Raw genomic sequence first — 25,092 nt, 5'->3', positions numbered from 1 at the left:
ATAAAACCTTCTCAAATTGATATATAGATTTAATCCATTCCCAACAAAATTTATAAGAGATGTTTTTGTAGAAATTGACCATATTGTTCTAAAATTAATTTACAAATATAAAAGATCTGGAATAGCAAAAATAGCTATGAATGAAAAGAAAAGGTTGGAGAACTTATACCTCCTGACTGTAAGATGACCTAGATGAGCGATTCTCAACCTGTGGGTCGTGACCCCTTTGGGGGTCAAATGACCCTTTCACAAGGGTCACCTAATATTGTGATTCATAACAATAGCAAAATTACAGTTATGAAGTAGGAACAAAAATGATTTTATGGTTGGGAGGTCACCGCAACATGAGGAACTGTATTAAAGGGTCACGGCATTAGGAAGGTTGAGAACCACTGATCTAGACAGAAACCAAGACAGTATGATATTGATTCACACATTTGATTGTGTACAAAGAGTCAAAGGTGATTCTACTAAGAAAGAATAGTCCTTTCAACAAATGATGCTGGAATAATCGTATAAATATACATATATTCAAACACATGCACACATATATACTGCAACCACCAATCTAGCTCCTTACACAAAAATTAACACAAAATGGATCCTAGACCTAAATAAAAAACCTAAAATCTTAAAACTTTTAGAAGAAAAAAGAAAGAAGAAGAAAATCTTTGTGACCATGGGCTAAGAAAACATTTCTTAGAACACAAAACCCATAAACTCTAAAAGTAACAAATTGATAAATCAGATTTCATATTTTAAACTCCCAGTATTCAAATGACACAATAGCCAGGCATTGTGGTGGGCACCTGTAGTCCCAGCTACTCAGGAGGCTGAGGCAAGAGAATAGCTTAAGTCTAAGAGTTTGAGGTTGCTGTGAGCTATGATGCCACAGCACTCTACCCAGGGCGACATAGTGAGACTTTGGTCCCCCCACAAAAAATAAATAAATATTCAAATGATGCCCTTAAGAACATGAAAAGACAAGCCACAGACTGGGAGAAAGCATCTGCAACCACATATCTGATAAAGGACTTGTGTCCAAAATATATAAAGAACTCTGAAAACTCAGGAAGAAACAATCCTTGTAAAAATAATGGGCAAAAATTTTGAACCAGACATTTCACTAAAGAAGCTATATGGATGGCAAATAAGGACTTGAAAATATGTTCAACATTATCAATCATAATGGGAATACCAAATTAAACTGTGATGTGATACTACCACACAACTATTAATATTTAAAATTATAAAGACTGACTAGCCCAAGTGCCAATGAAGATGTGGAGAAACTAATACAGTATTTTTATTGCTCATGGAAATGTTAAATAGCAGAAAGGCATTCAAAAACTTTGGTAGTTTCTTAGAAATTAAACATATACCAATATGATGCAGTCATTCCACTCCTAGGTATTTACCAAGAGAAATAATAACACATGTTCATACCAAGGCTTGTTCATGAATGTTCATGTCAGCCTTATTGGTAATATTCAAAAAAATGAAAACTTGTTACACCCGAGAATCAGAATCCCCAATGACCATATGAGAGAGCCAGATACTGATGCAAATCACATGAGGGCGTTTATTCAGGCTCGAGCCAGGGCTGTCAGCGTTCCCCAGATGCAACTGGGGCCCAGAGCCCTTTGCTTGTCGTGGGCAGTGTTTTTATGCAGTGGATATAGGGTGAGGGGTGTGGGGAACAAAGCTTGGCTTGGGATTGGTTATTTCTTATGCCCATACTAGAATTCAAAACTGATAGGGTCCCGACAATCTCAACGATTGGGAGGCGGGTGCACTTCGGGAAGTAGGAGAGGTGTGGTTTACTAAGAAACAAGACAAAGGATTTGCAGGTTGTCTTCAAAATGAAGGACAAAAGCCTGAAATGATGAAAGGCCCAAAATGGTGTCGCTGGGTCCTTCAAACTGAAATATCCATCAATAGATAAATGGATGGATGAACTGTGGCATGTCCATATGATGGAATACTACTTAGCAATTTTATAAAGAAATGAACTGTTAATACGCTTATCAGGGAGTGAATAAAGCTTGGCCTCATCCCCCAAAATAGAGAGAACACCATGTAATTCCATTTACAAAAAATTCTGTTTGGATGATAAATTATATGATCTTCCTGTTAATAAAGGGCCTCACCTCTAGTGATTGCTCAATTAAAATTTAAAATTTTAACTTGCACACCAACTTTATGGATACTCTATATTAGTATTATCCTACCTGCCACAGTCATAGGCCTGGGAATGAAGATGGTCTCATCTTCAGATAGGCCCAGACAGTAGATCTCAGAATAGGGAACTGGGCAGATAGTGTGATGCACGGCTAAGCTTAATTTTGGGGGATGGCAAAATTGAACTGGGTTAAAGTCCATTTTAACGAAGCAGTTTACTAGCAGTGTGACCTTAGGTAAGTGGGTCACCTTCAAGTTCTCTGATTCCTCCTCTGTAAACAATAGTACATGTATTGCACTAACCAGCCTTAGAGGATAGCTAAGGGAATAAAATGAGTTGATCATGTAAAAGAAAAGTATCATGCCCTATCTATAGTAACCACGTGGCAGGTTTTTGAATAGAAAAAGAAAAAACTAGCAAAGATCTGGGCAAGAATAGGCTGCTGAGCACAGATGCCTAGTGACGGGTGGGGAGAGGGAGTCACTGAGGCAGTGTGCACAGCAGGGCAACCCATGAGTACCAGGCTGTCTGCTAAACCCCAAGATGATTAACAGGCTTAGTTCTGTCTTCTAGATGAAGTCATAACAGGAAAAAAAAATGTGTGAAGACCCTTTTTCTTTCTCTTTATTTTCTAGCTAAATGTGCTATACTTCCTAAGGGAGTTGCTAATGGAACTATTGCACTAGCCACAGCACGTACTTAGCAGAACTGTCGCAAATGTTTAGAAACAAGAATATCCCTCTAATTGATGAGGATGCCCTGTCCTTGGAGAGGGGAACTTCTTGAGGACAGAGATGCTATAAGAACAGTAAGTTATCTGGTGAAAGCAAGGGAGAGGCAAGCAGAAAACCACGCAGATCTGTTCACAGACAGTAGCAGAGGCAAGGCTGAGCTGACCATCTGAGTTTATATTTTTACAAAGTCCTTTTCTTAGGATCATCTTGCCTGTGGGGTGCAGGCTGTTAAAGCGTAATTTTTCAAAAAGTTTAAAACATAATTCTCCTATAAATAAAACAGGGCACGACAAAATTTTGTGTAACTTATCTTTGAGAGAGCCAGCAGGATAACAAAGCTGGTCAACGTTAACTGTTACATTTTTAAATGGTTAATATCCTATAAAATAATAAAAGCACAACCATTGGGATTATTTTTCTATTGCACATAAATCTCTACCAGACAGAAACAATTTATTGTACCTTGTCAGTGAACAGTAAATGGTTAAGTCAAAATTACATTCCCCTAAACCAGGGGTCAGCAAATTATGGCCTGTGGGCTAAATCTAGTCTGCCTGAAGTTTTTATAAATAAAGTTTTATTGGAATATAACCACACCTATTCATGTATGTATTGTTTGTGCTGCTTTTTCAGTAACAGCAGAGTTGAGTAGTTGTGACAGAGACCGACTGCATTGCCAACAAAGCCCAAAATAATCATGATGTGGCCTTTTACATAAAAAGCCTGCATCCCCTGCCCCCAAAAGTCAACACTTAGGTGAGCTTATTAGTAAGTCCTTTCACATGGCAGTGAAAGGATATGCCAGCATCTGTTGGCTTTACTTCCAAATTTCGGACACACATACTCGCACACACCTGTAGGGTTAAGTACAACTTCTATGCCCTTAATTGTGGTTGAGGAAATTCACAACTTTCCTTGGGAAAGGGCTATGTAGATTGCCACCAATACTAATGCAAAAATTATGGAAGGGGAAGATGCCCAGGAAAAAGTAAAATGTCCTGAGGCTCTCCTTTGCTCATAGCTCTATCCTTTTGGTTAACCTTTTCATTCAGTCAGACCCTGCACTAAAAATTGGATTTGACCCGTCTTTGAGAAGGCAACTATTCCATGTAAGACTTCAGGGACATTTGGCTCTGTTTAATAGTGTCTTAAATGAATGCCAGGGAAAGCTATAAGGATGACCATCACAGAATTCTTTAATGCAACCAAAGTAGGAATTATCTGAATTTTTAATAATGTGGTATGTTTAAATAAAAACAGCTTAAATTAAGCTACTGAATGACTACTCCAAAGCTGTTAGAAATGGTAATATGGCTGCAAATTCATTGATAAGACATCCTTCCATTTTATACTGTTGAAAGGATAAAGCTTTTATCCTTTATAGCATTTACAGCATGATTTATCTTATAAAGACATAAATGCATGAAAAAAACAGGAGGGGCAAATACCAAGTTGACAATAGGTTTCTTTTTTTATTTTCTTTGTAATCTTCTTGTTTTCTTTATCCTGATTTTGGGGGTATGGATGACTCGCATAGTAAATAATCATTAAGAATATATGAAAGGGTTTTCCTCATAAAAAGCTGTGTTATATTAGGTATTTAGGGAGGATAACATAATTTTTGTCTCATTATATATGTACCTGTGCCAATATAAAACTCATTTATAATAATATTACATAAATACTTCTCCCAAAATGTAGCTCTTCCATGTCATTATAAACCATTTTGGATGAAGAATAACTACTTTCCAAAAGAGGACAGGGCATTACAGAGGAGCCAAAGAGAGAACAAAAATGTGTGTATATGTTATGGTAAATATTGTTGAGTCAAATTAGCTAACTTCAGAACAATGTTGATCAAGTTCAGATTCTAACCATTTGACATAAATATAAAGTAGCACTCCATGTGACAGCCAAGACTAACCCATATCACCTTATTCATAAAGAATATGCCATATAAAATGGTGAACTTTTAGGCCAACAAATATTAAGAATGCAATAACATTCTTTGCTCTTTTCTCCTTTCCTTCCTGTTTTCCATGTGACCTTCTTGGTCTGCTCCTGGCACCCTGTGTATTGCAATATTCCAGCCACTGCAAGGGCAGAAAGATCATGAGCATCAATTCAACACCCCTAATTCCAGTCTGTTTCAATCTATTGGTCACTTACAATCTGTTCCTGAGGTCAAATTATTCTGCTGAAATCTCAACAACTATTTCCCTAAGAGTTTTCTATTTCCACAAAACAGCCAAACATAAGATGACTTAACTACCTAAGATACATGTATAATACATCTGCTCAACTGCACAAAATGTAAATTTTAAATATAGTAAATTAGGAACTTGTTTGTAGTGAATGGTACTTAAAAATAGGGGGGGAAACTGCATTTTTTTCTCTGGAATAAAATAAGTATAGAAGTGACAAGTGTTCATTTCTCTTCTTATTTCTTCTCCAGTTCAAGAGTACATGCAATAAAGAGAAGGGATTGTAGAAAGAGGGGTGGTGTGAAGGAATCCTTATAAATTTTATGAAGATATGAACACTGATACCTTGCTCATTTTCCACATAAGAATAAACATTGGATAGGGCAGAGAGAACATAATAAGCGTGGGTAGACTGAAGTTCATAGGGAAGAATTTTACTAAATTGTGATTTATCTTAGGTAATTTATAGGAAGATGTACCTAAATCAAAAGGTTATAGAACTCAGGTAGACAAAAGAGGAAGCAGCTAAACACATGTACAATTAAAGTTTAAACAATTTGTATATTTAAACACTAGCTGATTTATTCATGTCGCCACGTTAATACATTTAAGAGACAGACGCCTTGACAAAGCAATAGGGAATGAACCCTCAGGAATCATCCCACAGTGGAAATTTGTGACCAAAGAGACCTTTTTTTCAAAGTGACATTAGTTTTTCTATGGATTAATTGTAAATTTCAAGAATTATAAGATATCCTAAGTTATTTGCATTAGGGAATGAACAGGAAAATGTAATTATTTTTCCTCTCAAATAATATTTGAGGGATGAAAAGAAGCTATGAGCTATGTCATATTTCTTGTATCTTTCTGACAGTTTGTAATTACTTTTAATGCTGCTGTCCTCTAAATTATTAATGCTAATCTGTCATGACAGGGGCTGAAGAGAACCAGTGATTATATGCTTTTTCACTAGCAAGGCTGGTTTTAAATAAATGTCTTAATCACAAAAAAATAGAAGAGTAGTTACTTTAAAGGAAATAGACTTGAATTCTCTTCCAGGTCCCTCCCATCCTTAAAATAAAATAAATGTGTATTGGTAACAGTTGGGGCAGGATGACAATCTGCACGCTGTGCAATGACACCCGGTGATTCACAGACTCACAGAGTTGTAAGTGTCTTAAAAGGTCATTGACTGCAACTTGTCTGCCAGTGTCTGAATTATGTCTATTAATCATGGCCAGTGGCCACCTGTTCTGCTCTTGACTAGAAATTCACTCCCTCTAAAGGCACCACTTTCTTATTTTGAGTCAAGATCTCCTATGTACTGGTTTTAGCTCTACATTTTGGCAGGTCCTCTCACCCAGCACATTCTTGGAGCCCCTTAAAATACTTAGATATATTCACTCTGGGTCTTATTTCCAGGCTGAACATAATCAACTTCCTTCGATAAGCTCCATCAAATCAGGCACACTCCCTTCTATTCACCCCTTTGTAGTGTCCAACACAACACACTCAATAAGTAACATTCAGAAGAACAAATATAAGAATCTATTCATCACCTCTAGTTTTCCAGATTTTTTTCCATTTCCAATGTCAAATAAACTTGACTGCTTTTTCCCAATCTATTATTTTTTTGTTGTGGGTTAATATGCAGGTACATATAATTGGGTTACAATTATACCCAAACTCCTCTATCAGGAGGTGATCCCACCTAAAAACCAAAGACTGGGAGACACGTTCCCCAATTCCCTTCTCCTCCACATTTGCTCTCATTCCTGTTTTATTTACGCCACCACCCTGATTGCTCTCCTTTCCACTCCCTCTCAGTTCTATCTCTTGTAGTCTGTCTTGGATCTGCTCACGGGCACCCCTTCAGTTTATCAACACACTTGAGCAGCCCTCCTAAAACCAAATTTTCCCTCCATCTTGCCTTCCTCCCGAAACCTGCCACCTTTTTCATCACTGACATCTGTAATCATCAAATTTTATGTCTCCTTTATAAAATTATCAATACCTATTGCTAATAAAAAACCTAGGTGAGACATGGGAAGTACCAGCCAATGACTTTAGACTGTGTGTGGTAAAAATGATTAGTGAGAGTGGACTGCTAACAATGGGCTGTCAATCAACTGAATTCAGAGACATACTGATGGGCAGAACCAAATTCTATTGTCTAATAAACAAATGTTAACTCCTTGGAAAATCCTTGTATTGTTCGCTATAAACTCACATTTATGTAGGCATTATAATAAATCTTATCCATCCCATGAATGTATTTTTTACAAAAACACAGGCAGAATTTCAATGATCTAAATTCTATTGCAAAACCATTTTAAAGGTGAGCTTTTTCTCCCTATTTTAAAATTCATTGTCGAAGTTAAATAATGCCAGATACATATCTATCTTTAATTTCCAGCTCAGGTTAAAATAGATCAGAACTCGAAGCTCTACAAGCACATTGTTCTGTTTGCTTAGTAATTAACTCTTCTTAATATCTCGTTATGTTTTACATTCTTTTGAGGTTCACCATTTCTCCATGGTCAAATAAAACAAGATTTTGATGGGTTCTTCTTTTGAGTAAGAGCTTGTTATTACAAAATCAGAACCATGTAGATCATTTGATAACAATTAAAACTACAAGGTTTTTATTAAGCACCAGGCTAATTACTTGATGCACATTATTTCCTCACATCCTAGATGACATAATAATGTCTCCATTTTACAGATGAGGAAACTAAGGTTCACAGAGGTTAGTAACATGCTAAGTATCACACAATGAGTAAGGAGCAAAGTTGTGATTCAAATCCTAACTCTAAACCAAATGCTCTTAACCACAACCACCATTCTTCTCCCTCATGTATTACTTAAACTCACCCCCCTTGGGTTATGAATTTGGACACACAGGTGCAAAGAGGGTGAGAGGTTTATGCAAAGCTCATGTACACTGTTGATAGTGACACAGCATCTCTGGGGAAAAGATGGTTACCAATCACCCCAGCTCTTTTCTCAGGGACCATATTCCCTTGGAAACCTTAGGGAGGGAGCTATCATTTGTAGTAGGAAATGATTAGAAACTAGAGTTGAGGGATAAGAGAGAAGGGACAGGAGACTGAGTCCCTAGTACTTTATTTGCATAGCCCATTTAGCTCTGCCCCCCACAATGTGATCTCATATTTTGTAAGCAAAAAGAACTAAATAAAAACTTTAAAGAAAAATAAGTCTTTAACCTGTTTTCCTCTGAGTGCAGCTTTAATAGCATCTGTACCTGGGGAGCCCAGCAGTAGCAGACCAAGCCAAGACCTTCATGGTAAGGCAGAGGAGTCATCCAGGGAGCCTTGAGCCTGGCAAACACTGAATTATTTTTCTTTATGAAGCAAAAATTTAAAACAAAAATCTACAAAGCCCATACCACTGCCAAAGTCACCAAGAACTTTTGCCAAGTTATACAATCAGAAGACATTTCTGCAGACCATATTTGCATTTGAAAGTACCAACACGTCCTGAATGTGCAGCATATGAACAGATCTGTGCAGTAGCAATTAGGAACAGAAATAACCAGTCAACTGAATTAGAGTTGATGAGGTTTTGGTGTTCATAGCAGCCACTTCCTTTACATGACTAATCCCTACTCATCCTTGGTGTCTTAGATTAGAGGTTGCTTTTCCCACAAAGTTTTCCCAGACTCCCAAAGATAAGCTATGTGCCCATCTAATGCATTTCGTCTTGCATTTCTCCCCATAGAGAGAGATACACATAGATATCAGTGTAACGGTTTACCTCTCAATCTCTCCCACTAAACTGTAGGCTTAATGAGAGCTGGGACCATGTCTATCTTGTTCATTATTGTGTTACATAATGCCTGGCACAAAGCAGTTGCCCATACTCAATGTTTTTAAGTGCATTGAGTATAAATCAACATAAATGGAATATGGGAAAATTACTCATAAAAATTAAAAAAGCTATCTAACTTTTATATCAACTCCCATTCTAAAAAGTCACAAGACCAGCATGTGATGTAATAAATGGTGGGCATCACTGAGTCAGAAATATATTATAGAACCATTAAAAAGAAAAATTAACAAGCCAGACCATGAATGATGACATCATCACCCTCGTTTCCAGATAAGAACTCTACTCAAACCCTATTTGTGAAGGCACAGATAATTGCATAACTATGGTTATGTACTAACTCATCTTCACTATCCCTATGTCCACATATCCATTTATCTATCTACCTGCCTACCTACTTATCTAGCTATCAATTCATCTATCAATTGGTGGCTTTTTTTCCATCCATCAATCCATTTGTAGTAGCCAGAATTCTAAAGATGTCCCCAAATTTGCAGATGTAATTAAGATTACTAAATCAGCTCTCCTTAAAATAGGGAGATTATTCTGGATTGTCTTGGAGGGCCCAATGTTTGCATATCTAAACACATCTAAACACAGAGAAGGTATAGTTAAAAATATAACACAAAAGACAAGTAACATGCCTGCATAGGGCGGTTGTCATGAAGGAAGCATGCAGGACTAGAAGTTGCTCTGGGAGACTCACTGAGTGGGTGGTGAATAAGAGTGAGGGTCCAGGACCCTACTGCACACTGCCATAGACTTTGTGAACACAGTACACTTAGTCTACACAACATCTATAAATTTTTTGTCTTTCCTCAACAATAAACGTTAGCTTACTATAACTTTACTTCATAAACTTTGTAATTTTTTTTAACTTTTTGACTCTTTTGTAGTAACACTTAGCTTAAAGCACAAATATTTTGTCCAGGTATACAAAACACTTTTTTTTATATCCTTATTCCATAAGCTCTTTTTTAATTGTTTTGTACTTTTTACACCTTTTATTAAAAACTAAGGCACAAACACACATATTAGCCTTGGCCTACACAGGATCAAGATCATCAATATTGCTGTTTTCCACCTCCAAATCTTGTCCCACTGGCAGGTCTTCAGGGGTGATAACAGCATAGAGCTGTCACCTCCTGTGATGGCAATGCCTTCTTCTGGATGTCTCCAGAAGGACCTGCCTGAGGGTATTTGACAGCTAACTTTTTTGTATAAGTAGAAGGAGTACACTATAAAATAATGGTTAAAAGTATATATAGTAAATACATAAACTAGTAACATAGGTTTTTGTTTGTTTGTTTGTTTGGAGATAAAGTCTCACTTTGTTGCCCTTGGTAGAGTGCCCCGGCATCTTAGTTCACAGCAACCTCAAACTCTTGGGCTCAAGCAATCCTCTTGTCTCAGCCTCCAAGGTAACTAGTACTACAGGCACCTACGACAACACCCAACTATTTTTAGAGATGGGATCGCGCTCGTGTTCAGGCTGGTCTTAAACTCCTGAACTCATGCAACTCCCAGAGTGCTAGGATTACAGGTATGAGCAACCGCACCCAGCCTCTAGTAACATAGTTTTTCATTATGATTATCAAGTATTATGTATTGCACAGAACCATATGTGCTATACTTTTATATGACTGGCAGGCAGCACAGTGAGTTTACACCAGCATAACCACAAACATGTGAATAATGCATTGTGCTACATCACTACAACAGCTATGACATCACTAGGTGACAGGAATTTTTCCACTCCATTACAGTCTTACGAAAACACCATCATACATGTGATCCACTGTGGACTGAAAGGTTATGTGGCACATGACTACACTACACTGAATTTTTTTTTATTAAATCATAGCTGTGTACAATAATGCAATCGTGAGGTACAATGTGCTGGTTCCATATACAGTCTGAACTGGTTAACATAGCCTTCATGGCAATTTCTTAATTATTGTGTTCAAACTCTTATACTCTACACTTAGTAAACTTCACCTGCACCCTTTTGTCCATATCATGGTAAGAGTCTCTGGGGTGTGATGGAAGGTGCATTCTTACCCTGCTCCTTGGATACATCTCAGCAAATCCAAGGCCTTTGTTTGTGAAGTGAGGCATATGGACCACCTGCTCCCTTCTGTTCCGTCTGGCTCTAATGGTCTGCAGTCTCCTGCAGCAGCCCCTCTGGTTGGGTCCCTCTGTAACCATAGTCTGAGAAATGGAGGCCTGGTTAGTACATATCATCATTGCCCTTTTTCTTTTCCACACTAACCTCCTGATTGCACAACATCATCCTTCCCCTTTTCTAAAGATCATTTAACATCCCACTTAGTCACCCTTGGTAATGCTTTCAGAGGTACAGTGAGAGAAGCAGCTTCCAAGGTGATTTCTCTACAGGGAGGCATGGCCACCTCTGGGGAGCCTCCAGCCAACATTCTGCTTCTGGAGCAAGTAGGTGCAATGAGGCCAATGTCACCACCAGAAGGTGAGAGGCGAACATGTTGACCAGTTTTTTACTGAACAAGAACCTGAAAGTACCAGATTGTAGCTGACAATTCTTGCTTTCAGCAATGCCCATCCAGAAACTTCTACCCCAATTCTGGAACCACTGGAGAACAGCTCAGCATTGTGTCAGGACAGGAAACGCGTTTTATATAAAACACCAACCCCAGTCAAGTACGAATGGGCTCCTGAAGTGCTGGGGTGAAATAGAAAATCCATCTCAACTCAGCAGGAGAGAGGACCGATCGATTAACAATATTTGCTGGGGCAGAGCATTAGAAAATGGGCACTCAGCTCACTGCCTATTCACAGACCCTTGAACAATCAGCGATGGCACAGGCTTTGCAATTAAATCAGCCTAGGTTCAAATCTCAACTCTCCTACCCACCAGCTGTGAGATACTGGGTGTATTTCTTAAGCTTTCTGAGTGTCAACTAAAATAGAATAGTAGAGAGAATAAAAACCCACCACCAATTATCATAAGTTTCTCAGACAAAAAGCAGTGCAAACAACATGCCAAATATAGCAGGGTGAAAATAACCTTTCCAACCCCTCGGATCAGAGCAGGGGTCACTAACTGCTGGTCACAGGCCCAGTCTCCCTTTGAGACCTATTTGATTTGACCCTTGTTATATTTCAGTGTCTAAATAATTTTGGAATTGCCAGCTTATTTCACATTTCTTAAAGTCACATGTATCTTATTTCTTTTAAAAGCTTGGTCTGACAATGTAGCCCATCCCTGCATGGCAAAAACCCAATGGAGATGACTAGTGACTATTTCCTTCAGATAGTTCCTGAAACTTCTTTTTTCATTATGATATACGTCATCTATTCCAAAAAGTATACAAAATATATGCACAATTTTAAGAGCAATTAGAAAGCCAATGTATGTGTAAACAAGTTCCAGGTCAAGGGATAGAACATGGCCCACTGCCCTGGAAGACCCATATATCCTTCTAATCACAACCCCTGTGAGTCTCTGGGGATCATCACTGTCCTGACCTTCATGATAATCATTTTCTTGCTTTTTATTATAGTTTTACCATGTAAGTATGTATCCCTAAACTATATAGTTTTGCCTGTTTGAGAGTTGTATACAAAGGAATTTTGTCAAATATCTTCTTTTGGGTCTAGCTACTTTTTGCTGGCATCATGGCTGAGAGGTTAGCCCAGGTGGATGGGTTTCACTTTTCATTGCTACAAGAATCATGCACTCCTTAGTTTCATCCTCTCTCATCTCTCCTCCCAGTCCTCTTATAGGCATTTAGATTCATGCTTTTATATCAGTACGTCTAGTTCCCCCAATGTAGAGAAATAATTACCATTATTTCACAGCAGAAGCATGTACGAGTCTGACCACTTCTGCCAAGGCCCCCAGCTTGTTTTGAAGCCGCACTGTAAGGTCAGCTTGCAGATATTCGCTGCAGGATTAAGCCTAAGTAGTCTCAGTCTGTACAACTTTCCCCTCCATGGTCCTCCTTAATTCTTAGCAGCCTCTGAGCCCTTCTATTAAGCAACCCAGGAGCCAAGACTAACCACCCTGCACTTATCGGTCCCTTTTTCCCAATAAAGAGTAAAAGTAAGTGAAGCCAGAGCCAGGCCATCCCTCCAGCAGCACACTGGGCAGCTCACAGCAGCTCACTCCATGGCTGTTTGTCATTATCATGGCTTTATGAGCCTTTGTCCAGCTCTCAATCTGTGCCGACAACTCCTCCGCCAACCCAATTTGAATTAGTTTGTCAAGCAAAATTTTGTGAGAGAATATATCAGCTGCTTTACTGAAATAAGATCTATGACTTCTGCTGTGATCCTTTCATCTTCTAATTTAGCCATTCTATCAATAAAAGCAATCAAGTTTTCTTGGCAAATTTTTCTTTATAAATCAGCTTTATGGGTCATGGATCCACATTCTTCTTGATGTTTATGGATTTTCAGTCCTAATATCTGTTCCATTGTTTTTACCACAATGGAAGCAAAACATCTAAGACAACAGAATAGAGGTGCTTTCCAGTGTATCTCTGGCTGTAAAGGTCAGGCTTAGAGTTTCAGGGATGCTGAATAGACATTAAACCAACCCTCCCTGATGAGGAGAGGACCAAGTCCCAATTCCTATGCGTGGTGTACAAGGGCCTGGACCACTTGACTCCAACAGTCTCATCTCTTCCATTTATGAATGAAAGGACGAGGCTTTAGTGTGGGGTCTGATCTCTAATCTTTTTTTTAATTTCCTGATTATGAAGTTCCTTGTGTCAGTTAGGACTCTTCAGGCCATGAATGCCAGAAAGCCAGTTAATGACTTCAGGTGCCACTGGATCAAGACTCCAGCAAGAGATTCTCATTCTCACTCATATTCATTTGCTCTCTCTCTCTCTCCCCTCCCTCCCTCTCTCTCTCCAAAAGAGAGAAAGTCTCAATGGTATATTGGATGGTTTTCCTAAATTCTCTCTCCTGTGTTATAGGGTCCTGTATCTTTAGCAGTAGTTCTCAACCAGGGGGTGATCTCGTACTCTCAGGGGGACATTTAGCAATGTCTGAAACTTTTCTGGTTGTCATAATTCAGGGGGCATGCTACTGGCACATAGCAGGGTTACCAGGGATGTTGCCAACATCCTATAATACCAAGGACCGCTCCTACCACGAAGAACTATCTGGCCCTGTTGTTCACGGTGCTGAGGTGAGAAAACCTGTTCAAGGCCCTTTGCTGTGTGAATCGGCAGTGAATATACACATTTTTGTTTCTTCCATTAGCTGTGACAAAATGCTGGATTTGCTGTCCAGCCCCAAATTGGCTCAGTCCTACTTGACTTGAACACATGTATCATATGCACAGGCATACCTGACTGAGGCGAAAGGGGGCTGACCCCAGGTCCACAGAACTGAGTCCCATGGGAAAGAGACGGCATCATTCCCTCTATTTTCATGATCTCTGGGAGTGGCAGAAGAGGAAGCCAGTCTTTTCCTTGCATCTCTGGCAAGGTTTATATTTTCACTTACTAAGGTGTCTAAATAGTTCATGTTCTTCTTTGAAGCTTTTTGAGAAGGATATAATTGTCTGCTTTTTATATTAGCAAGCTACCCTAGTTTTATTCTATCACCTGTGGTTTCTAGGTAATTAGCCTCTAAATATCATTCCTCTGTCTCTCTTCTTCAAAAACCCCTCACCAGAAGCTCCCTATCATCTAAGGAGGACATCATGCCTATCATTGTAGGGTGAGGATCTTGATCAACACCACTGTAGAAAACAGAATTCTAAGATGCCCCCTGCTAAATACACCCTGAGAGTCCCTGGGACTGTGCATATGATATCACTGTCATGATTATATTATTGTGTTATATGGCTAAAGAGATTTTGCATATGTAATTGCGTCCCAAATCAGTTAACTTTAAGATAGGGCTGTTATTGGGATGGATCTGACCTAATCACCGGAGCCCTTTATTTTTTTTTTTATTTATTTTTTTTTATTCATAGCTGTGTACATTGATATATTCATGGGGCATCATTCACTAGCTTCACAGACCGTTTACCAAGTTTCACATATACCCTTGTCGGAGCCCTTTAAATAAGGGTCTAGCTGTCAGCAAAAGAGGTCAGAGTTCCTAAGCACAAGATGTTGACCCACCACTGCTGACTTGAAGAACCAAGTGAGAGCTAAGAGTGGGCCCCGGATAATAGCCGGCAAGGGAATGGGAACCTCAGACACACAAGGAATTAAACTCTGCCCCTAGTAAGAATGAGAAATGGATTCATCCCTGCAACCTCCAAGTAAGAACTTAGTCCAGCCAACACCTTGACTTCACCTTGGGAGACCCTCAGCAGAGAACCTAGCCTCACTGTACTGGAATTCTGAGCCACATAACAATGAGCTAATAAAAGTGTGTTGGTTCAAGATGCCAAATGTGCAGCCACTTGTTATACAGCCATAGAAAACTAATACAACCATAAATAGGCCTCTAGCCACAGGAAATACCTCAGGCCCTTTGCTAACCCCAGAATATTCAGTTTCCGCTTATTCGCACTTTCCTCCCACATCACTATCAGTGGGGATGATTTACCTGGGATCTTGCAAGCTTAGTCACAGCTAAATAAATTTTTTCAGTGTAAGACCAAAAGAATTTATGTTTCACAGAGTGAAATGACCACTTTACTACTCCGCTGATGCTCAGGGTTGCCCTGACCTCAATCACCCAATAATGCTCATTTTAAAAGCCTAAAGCATATTATTTCTGAAACAAGATGCAAATATACTATCGAGAAAAAAGTATCCTGAGTGCAGCAGGATTTCATGGTGGACCCTGTCTATTATTTAATATTCACTTCATCTCCACCGGAGGCTGTGAGGCTGAATAGAGATGATGTCTCAGTATTGTTAAACATAACTCTGGAATGCGTGCCTGAAACACATTCTGGTTTCTAGAAGATGGGAGATAGCAGAGGCAGAGTGCTCTGTGCTGATGTAACTCTTCCTACTGCATCTCTGAGCTTAGCCACAGTAAGAATTCTAAAATATTTTGGGCCAAATGTTCATCTACTTGCAATTTAAGGGATATTTAAAAAGCTACCCACCAGTTCCCACTATAATTTGAAAGATATATTAGAAAGTAGTATTGGGACTTGGAAAAAGATGTTTTGATCATAATTAAAATTTCATAACACCACTATGGCGTTTTTGATGGTACTTTTGTCTGCCTGTGAAACATCTCCCTTGAGTTTAGCTGTGCCATTTGCATTTTCAATATTCAGTTGTTTCTAACTTATACCCAGACTTTCTGACCACTTTTATATTAGAATCTAAAGAAAATTTCTGGGGCGGCGCCTGTGGCTCAGTGAGTAGGGCGCCGGCCCCATATGCCGAGGGTGGTGGGTTCAAATCCAGCCCCGGCCAAATTGCAACAAAAAAATAGCCGGGCGTTGTGGCAGGCGCCTGTAGTCCCAGCTGCTCGGGAGGCTGAGGCAAGAGAATCATGTAAGCCCAAGAGTTAGAGGTTGCTGTGAGCTGTGTGATGCCACGGCACTCTACCTGAGGGCGGTATGTGAGACTCTGTCTCTACAAAAAAAAAAAAAAAAAAAAAAGAAAATTTCTGGCAGTTCCCAACTGTTTGCTATACATGATCCAATAAGTCATTTTTAAACAAATTATTACATAAAAAATATTGTTTTTTCCTTGGAAACAATTTTGTAAAGGGCTCCTGACCAATGATTAGCACTGGAAAAATTATGCTTATAATGAATACGTTGTGAAAGAAAAGATCAATCATAAACTCTTCTAGATTATTAAAGAAGTTATACTTGTTTATAAAATGAATGTAAACGTACTGTATATACAGATTATTATTGCATTAAATCTAAACCAATGATATTGATCATTAGTTAACAACTGGGCTTGTTTCTTAAGATTTATAAAGGCTTTTAAAGAAAGATGTGAAAGGTTTATTTTCTTTTCAAAGTTTCTTAGGAATTGTTAACTAAATGCCATTCCCTCACTTTTATCAGTTTTTTTGAGCAAGGGATCATGTTCAGAATCGTATCAATTATCACAAAACTACCCTCAATTTCAGAATTGCTTTTTAACAAAGCATTGAATCAGCTAATACATGTATGTGTGTGACTGCCCATGCGCATGTGTGCACATCTGTGTGTGTGCATGTGCACGAGGGTATGTTTGCACCCATGCAATGTGTACATGTGCACATTTCTGTGTGCATGGGTGTTCATGGACATGCATGAACACCCATGTACCTGTGTACAGTCTTGTGTATGTGTACATGTGCATGCCAGGGGTAAATGCTATGTGCATATACATGCCTGCATGTGTGTGTGTGCATGTGTGCATGTGCCTGTACACACACACAGGAGGGTCAAGGTCTGCATCCTTCTCATCTGATCTCCCTGCCTTGTCCTCTGTGCCGACCCCGCCCCACCCACCCAGCTCTTCACTCCTCTTATCTTGAGATCATGCTAACGCAAGTCCTCATGGGGACAGGTGAAGAGCAGAGAGAGGCGAGATGATCTTCACCTTGACTTGGGAATGGCTGCTGGAGTAAGCATGAAAGAAATGGGGGTTGGAACTGGTCGATTATGTGAATATAACTGTTTTGTATCAGTTGACTACCGTGTTACTCTACCTCCAGCTTCCTCTCTGCTAGAGATGGCCCCAATAAATAGATAGATATGCTGGGAAATGAGATTGCCACACTAGATAAAATTGAATAAGCTGAATAATAAAACTCTAGCTACATTAGGTTTTACCAATCCTATCCACACTGCTTCTTCACCATCTTACAGGCTTTAACTTGAAGTTGGACTCCTGTGGGGTGAGGGGAGGGAGCATAGGGTGGAATATCACAACGTTATGGTTCATTAGTTAGTTATTTCTACCATTACTATTACTCTTTTTCCCTTCTCTGGTCACAGGAGTGGACACCAGACCTGAAATTACCCAGTAGAGTATATTGCTTTTCTGAAAATAACAACTGAGGCTAATGACTGAGCTAGGGTATGCCTGTAATTCAAGAAAGGCCAGTCAGGCCCCCTCGCTGAAATTGACATACAGATCATGGCAGAGAGAATTCCGGTGTGTTGGTATGAATAATCTGGGGTTCCCAGCTGCCATTTTCCTGAGCCACATGCAAAGAACATGTCTGCTGCATGTAGAGGATCAGAATCAAGCAGGGAGAACATGCTGGATGGATAGATGGATAGATAGATGAATGGATGGATGGACAGATGGATCCTCCTTGGGCCTCCCCACATTTGAAGGTGACAAAGGTACCAATAGCTGTGTTCCAAGGCATTAAAATGTCTCTTCTCAATCCAATACTCCCCTCAGACCAGGGGCCTTAATCAAATTCATCAGTTACTTTACCTGGTTTCCCAGTGTCAGCAACTTGAATTCTCAAAGTCCCAGGGAGATTTTAGTGAGCCCTCAACCTGAGTAATAGTTACTGTCCTCCAGCAGCCTCCAAACCCAGAGCTATCACACTTTCAGGACGTGAACGGGGTGGCACTCTGCTTCCAGGAGATAAATGCAGTTCACTGGTATTGCAACAGATGGCGGCCAGCCCCACCTTCTGACTTGTTCTTTGGAGCACCTCTTTCCTCCTTTGATCTAAGTCTTTTACCAAGTAGATCCTCAGCATCTCATCTAGCAGACTCCATGGGGGTCTTTACCCACCAGTACTTGAAACATGACCAGATTTTAGGATGAACACAGCATCAGCTCAAACTGGGGGCCTAGCGAGCTGTGCTCTCTTGTTTTCTACCACCTGCCCTTCTAGGTTCTGCTGCCAGAATTTTGCAGATCACGTACCTACTCAGCCACTCCCAAGGCTGTGGAGGGATGACATGATGACCTCTATCCCTCAGCATTTACGTGGGGACCTCTGAGCCCAATCAAGACAAAGCTTGCTAAGCACAAGGAATGATTTAAAATCACCTCCTTAGAATGTATGCACCAGCCATAATGTGTAGAACTCCCTTGCTTGCCAATTCAAACAAACCATTAATAAAAAGAAATTATAATTCAGTCAAGAAACTAAACAATGACTGAATATTTGAGGCTGATAAGTAGATATTGCCATTTTTACATATGATAATGGATGATTTTTTAAGTGTTTGTATCTTTTACAGATACATGCTGAATTAAATGATATGATGGCTGGTATTTGCTTCAAAATAAACTGGTGAAGGGGTTGAGTAGGGGTAGATGAAACACATCTGCTGACAGTTGTTAAAACTGCATGATGGCTCCAAGCACTTCATTGTACTGTTCTGTCAGTTTTTGTAGATGCTTCAAAGTTTTCATAAAAGTTAAAAATAATCTCAGGCATCTCATTCGAGATTCTGGAGTCTCTTCACTGCAAGCAAGTCGATATATCTACATTAGCAGAAAACTTAATTGCATGATGGAAGCTGTTTTGAAATGTCTAGTTCCCTCCAAAAATATACAAGAAAATCAAGCTCTGAACATGATGCCAAAACAAGCTAGAGAAAGTGATGTCCCATCAAACCACAAAGACCCTGAAAGCATCTGTTTATGCTCAAACTAAACAAAGTTTCAATAACATCCCTGCCCATGCCAAAACACCATCTTCTACCTTCTGAAATCAAAGAGGGTGTGACTTCTAATTGGGGAGGGGGAAGGCAGACAGCCAGCGCCCTTGGATACATCCAACAACAAGGGGCTTAGACCTTAGTGATTATTCATCTTGTTCTCAAGTGATCACTATAGACTAGATCTCTAAAATGTGGGCCTTCAGTGCCACCGCAACTTCCCAGACCTCAAGCACATCCATCATATTAGAAGTAGTCAAGGATTTTTCCAGATAGTGTCTATAGACAAGAGGAAGTGTCTGTTTCAGGCCTATTCAGTTATGGGTGAAAAATAATTTACGTGAATGGAGGACTCGGGACACCTGACACCTACCTGCCTGGCCCATGTGTATTTCTGCCCAATCTCTGTGAGAGTGTCAGTATTGCCCTCAGAAAAGGGAGTGTCTGCTTGGTTTTGTATGTGGGAAATAAAAAGAAGTCTTTGAAAATTGTGTATTGAATAACTCCACAGTCCACTGTGCATCCTTCTTATTGACCGTGAGGAAGATGTCATCTACATGGCAGGCCTATCATCTGAGTATGGCTGGGTTCAGAAACGTTTCACTTTATTCTTTTATTCTAGTTCTTCCCAGCAGGACTCAAGGAGGAAGCCAGATTGGGATGGCAAAAACAGCTCAGGCTGAGAGCATTTCTCAGGCTGAGAAAAGAGGAGCCATCTGAATATCCCCCAAGAGCATCTCTGGATGCTGGCCTCTCCTGCTTCTGTAGTTCTGAAACAATGCTGGAATCAGCTGTGGTTCCTGAAGACCCTAAGCCATACAGGTGCAGCTAGGTTCTATCCCCACATCAGCACTTCCCTGGCATCCTGAGCAATAGAGGCCAACGTGCAACAATGGTTTCCTTTGGCATCTGCAAGCCTATGAGGGTCTCTTGGTACCATCTGTTCCCCAAGTCCTTCCCCAGTCTCATCAGCTTTGCCTCAGCCATACTGCTGGTTCTCAGCCTTAAGCATTAGAGGAGGATTAGTAGGGGACCACACCTATGGATCACATTGTAAGTCCAAGTTGGACCTATCAAGTGTAGAGCACAAATGTCTTAATGCTGTAATTGGGTAAATGAGGTGAAAGCTATGTTGATTAGTAGGATGTAAGCACTCCAATTTGTACAAATAATCAACACATCGAATCCCATAATGGCATAAATGTATTTATGATATATGTACAAATTTCTTAATAAAAAATAATAAAATAAAATTTAAAAAGCATTAGAATCACCTGAGGGCTCCTTGTAACACAGATTGCCAACTCCACCCCCAGCGTCTGATTCAGCAGAATCTGCATTTCTTGGAGTTGCCAGGTGATGTCGCTGTTGCTGATCCTGGAGCTACTCTTCAAGAAACTGCTCTAAGCTCTTCTCCAGTCTGGAGCCTTTCCTTGAATCCCAGTCTCTTTAGTTGGTGCTCTTATCCTCCGTGGCCTGGATCTTGGCCTTAAACCCAGAAAAGTCATGACACAGAGACTAAGCTGATTTAGTTTTGAGACTCCTACTGGCTCACTCCGAGACCTTTACTTAGATACCACCTTAGGCAGGGCCACCAACCTTGAAGGCAAAATCTACCATACTTTCCAGGACATTGTGATTTGAGATGTTGCACCTGTCCTAGAGTTGAGCTAAATTCTTTTTGTTCCTCTCCTACTCATCAGCAGCTTTCTTCCTGCCCTGCAGCCCCAATGAGAACCAAGCTAACAGGGTAGTGTTCCAACTCTCTGCCTCTCTCCAACCCTGGAAACCCAGAGCTCAGGCTTCCAACCTGGCTCTCGTGTCTGCACTGCTGATTGGTGTCATATTTTATTATTATTATTATTATTAGTCACTCTTTCAGAACAGAGAAAGTCTGGATTCAAGCTCAACTGTATAAATGACTATCTGGAAGGAATTTTGTCAAATACATTTTCTCCTCTGGGCCTCAAGCTCAAATAATCTATAAATGCTTAGGCTTCACCTAAAGATCTTCTGATTTCACAGGACACTGAGAAGGGGCCAAGGCTTTACCATTTTCTCAAAGCTTCTTTGGTGTTTACAATGTACAGCCAGGAATGAGAGCCATTGGTCCAGCCCTCATTCTCCAGTTAAAGGGACCCAGACTCTGAGAAAACAGTGACATGCCTGAGCTCCAGAGACAGATATTGGAATCTGATAGGATTCTGGCCTCCCAATCCCTAGCTCAGAGTTCTATGTGGAAACAGGAATAGATGCTGCACTCCCCCATAAAAGTAGAACCAGACAGTAGTCATCCACCCAGGCTGTGCCACACAACCACCTGTGCAGCTGTTAAAATGGACATTTGGAGCCTCACCCCAGGACTCCCAGAGGTAGAACTGTCCCAGAGGGATAAGGAAGAAAGGGTGGCTAGTACTCCCCAGACAGGTGAGGGGTGCTGTCCTCCAGTAAGCATTCTCCAATCTCAGACCGAGTCCTCCGTGACCTGCGCTGGGTGCTCCTCCATTCTCGGCTGTGATGCTCCTCTGTGACCTGTGCTGGTCCCTGCCTCTGAGTGCTCCTCCATTCTCAGCTGTGATGCTCCTCTGTGACCTGTGCTGGTCCCTGCCTCTGAGTGCTCCTCCATTCTCGGCTGTGATGCTCCTCAGTGACCTGTGCTGGACCCTGCCTCTGAGTGTTCCTCCATTCTCAGCTGTGATGCTCCTCAGTGACCTGTGCTGGACCCTGCCTCTGAGTGTTCCTCCATTCTCGGCTGTGATGCTCCTCTGTGACCTGTGCTGGTCCCTGCCTCTGAGTGTTCCTCCATTCTCGGCTGTGATGCTCCTCAGTGACCTGTGCTGGTCCCTGCCTCTGAGTGCTCCTCCATTCTCGGCTGTGATGCTCCTCTGTGACCTGTGCTGGTCCCTGCCTCTGAGTGTTCCTCCATTCTCAGCTGTGATGCTCCTCAGTGACCTGTGCTGGTCCCTGCCTCTGAGTGCTCCTCCCTTCTCTGCCTGTGATGCTCCTTTGTGACCTGTGCTGGTCCCTGCCTCTGAGGGATCCTCCATTCTCTGGCTGTGATGCTGTGGCAAAACCCCACTCTCGATTCTGACTCAGGCTCCCATTTTGAGTGCCTGGCTAGGCAGCTTGGCTTGTAACCTCATCTCCTGACCCTTTCTCCCCAGCTTCCCCTATTATGGGGTTTGTGTGTCCTCCTTACAGAGGACCTGACTTCATTACTGCCCCCACAAACCTGCAGAGGGCTTCCCTCCCCACCTCTCCTCTCAGAGGCTGAGAAACTGGATCATTATACACACTATTAGCCATATAGGCTTCAGGGGCTATTAGAGAGAAACAAGAAATTCACCCAGTGGCTTCCATGGATGTTCTGAAATGTTTATCATCGTCCTCAGACAACAGTGTGTCACAGGGACATAAAATTCAGTGGAGTCAGAACAGGCTCCTGGCACCTCAATGGTTTATTTTGTCATTTATTGGGAGCTTTTAAAGAATCGTTCTTCCCAGTCAGCCTAATGCACTGATGGAAGCACATTGTCAGCCTTCAAAAATCAGAATGACATTGTCGTTCAGTAAATGTGTTCCTGCTCTTTTATGCAAGTTTAAAATTGTGCTCCATTGAAAAGAGAAAAATGAAGTGTGTGTGTCAAGATCCTCCACCCATTCTTCGGGGAGGGTCAGTTGGGGTTATGGTATCTTTCAACAAAATGTGGCAATATATTTGTGGAAATCCCATTATAGCTAATAGGAGTTAAAAACCATTAAAAAAGATAAGGATGTCTAGCCATTTCAAGATTATTTTGTAAAATGTGCCCTGCTAAAAAAAGGAATGAATTTTGCACAAAACATCACAAATCTACTCATACCAATTCAACTCACATAAAACAATTAAAATGAAATAAATCTGATACCAATGCTAAATGCTTTTTTAAATCTCTCTTTAAATACATCAAGCTTAGAAAGTCTCACTACTAGGAAAACATACGCTGCACGCTGTACACATCAACGGTTATCCTCAAGCATCAAGAAAAATAATTTGAAGAAATTTTAAATTTGCATCAAATAAGATAGCACTATAATTTATAGAAATGGAAATTTCAGACATAAAGAACTTTCAAACTGGAGTAAATTATATCCTTGAACCCATCCCGCACAAGATAGTTAGCAACATCTTAGTAAATACATAGAAAGTATGTGTTTCCAATTTACAGGGGAAACAAAACCGAGTGAAATAAGCAGCCCAATAGAAAATGAAATAAAGATGATTCACATTGATTTTGACAGCCTTAAAGAAATGGTAGCCTTCACTAAAGTAAATCTATCTCTGGAAATTGTTTCTAGGAAAATAATCCTAAGAATGTGGAGAGAGGAAATTAAAAAAAAAAAAAAAAAAAACTATGCACAAGGATATTCAATACGTTTTTATTTATAATATGAGGAGCAATTATAGAATGCAAATATTGGAAAAGGACTGTAATAAATTCTAATGCATTCCTGTAATGAAATATAACACTGCAGAATTTTTGAAAAGTTGTGTAACAAAAAGAAATGCTTGTTTTATTGTTAAGATAAAAAAAATCAGGATGTAAAAATGTGGAATCAAAATTTAAAAAAAAAAAATCTAAGACATAAGGAAACAATAGCTAGAGGACGTATACCAAGATAGGGGCTTATTCATTCTTCACTCAACACAATCATTTACTCTTCCCGCCATCTAACTTTTACGGAGTTACTGGGGCCGCCACCTAGGGGGCGATTTCTATTTTCTCTTACTTCCTCCTTGTCTGTGATTTACAAGGTCTTTGCATCCATCTGCCTGTGGCTGCAGTTTGCTTGAAAGGGCCCAGTTGGGTCAGCATCTTCTCACTGCTTATGACCTAACCCAGGCTCTGTTTCCTTTAGGATGGGCACCCCATCTCTGTCATCAGCTCCCCAGTTCACTCAGGCCTCCTGCTCTTTCTGTTTTTCTGTACTGAGGGATGTTCATATTTGCCAATAAATTATAGATGTTATAGGTGCCTTGGAGGAGATCCACTAAACCACCTCAGACCTTCTGAGTTAGTTCTACTCTGCCTTTGAGTCCCTTCCCCAACAAACCAGAAAACAGTCCCCCCAAACCAGCCATTCACTTGCAGGTGTCTGATCAGCACCATCCTTGACTGTGTGGGTTAACACATGTAATACAGGAAGGATGCAATCGCATGACTTTAGGAATGTCTAATATTCTCCAGGTCATTGAAGTTCATGAGTTATGACCAACATAAACTTTCCCAGCCCGGGCCTCAGGACCTTGGCACATGCTGTTCCCTTTTTGCAGAACATTTTTCTCCCAGATGTCCACCTGACTCACTCCATCATCTACTTCCTGTCTGTGCTCAAATATCCCCTTCTGAGGAAGGCCTCTCTGACTACACTATTTAAAATGTTTGCCCATGCCACATTGACATCCAGCACTCCCATTCCCCTCCCTATGTTTACTTTCTCCTTTTCACTTATCTTTTCCTTAATACCATGTATTTTACTGATCTTGTTTGCTGTTTGTCAACAGCTCTCTCCACCCCAACCTCCAGTATC

The 25,092-nt window shown here is 40.4% G+C and overlaps 1 protein-coding gene across 3 annotated transcripts in view; it reads right to left on the bottom strand.

Moving 5' to 3' along the window:
- The window catches only part of CDH13 (cadherin 13), a 1,454,811-nt gene that overhangs the window by 1,210,056 nt on the left and 219,663 nt on the right, over positions 1 to 25,092 (bottom strand). For all 3 annotated transcript variants that reach the window (XM_053609618.1, XM_053609625.1, XM_053609630.1), the window contains one exon: positions 11,031 to 11,180. In XM_053609618.1, coding sequence (XP_053465593.1) covers positions 11,031 to 11,177 — 147 coding nt within the window. In that variant the 5' untranslated portion in view covers positions 11,178 to 11,180. Of the gene's footprint in view, positions 1 to 11,030; positions 11,181 to 25,092 lie in introns of those variants that run through there.

This window comes from Nycticebus coucang, chromosome 2 (genome assembly GCF_027406575.1).
Source record: "Nycticebus coucang isolate mNycCou1 chromosome 2, mNycCou1.pri, whole genome shotgun sequence".
NCBI lineage: Eukaryota > Metazoa > Chordata > Mammalia > Primates > Lorisidae > Nycticebus > Nycticebus coucang.
The sequence above is the reverse complement of the archived record's forward strand: the minus strand, read 5'-3'. Positions and strand labels throughout refer to the sequence as shown.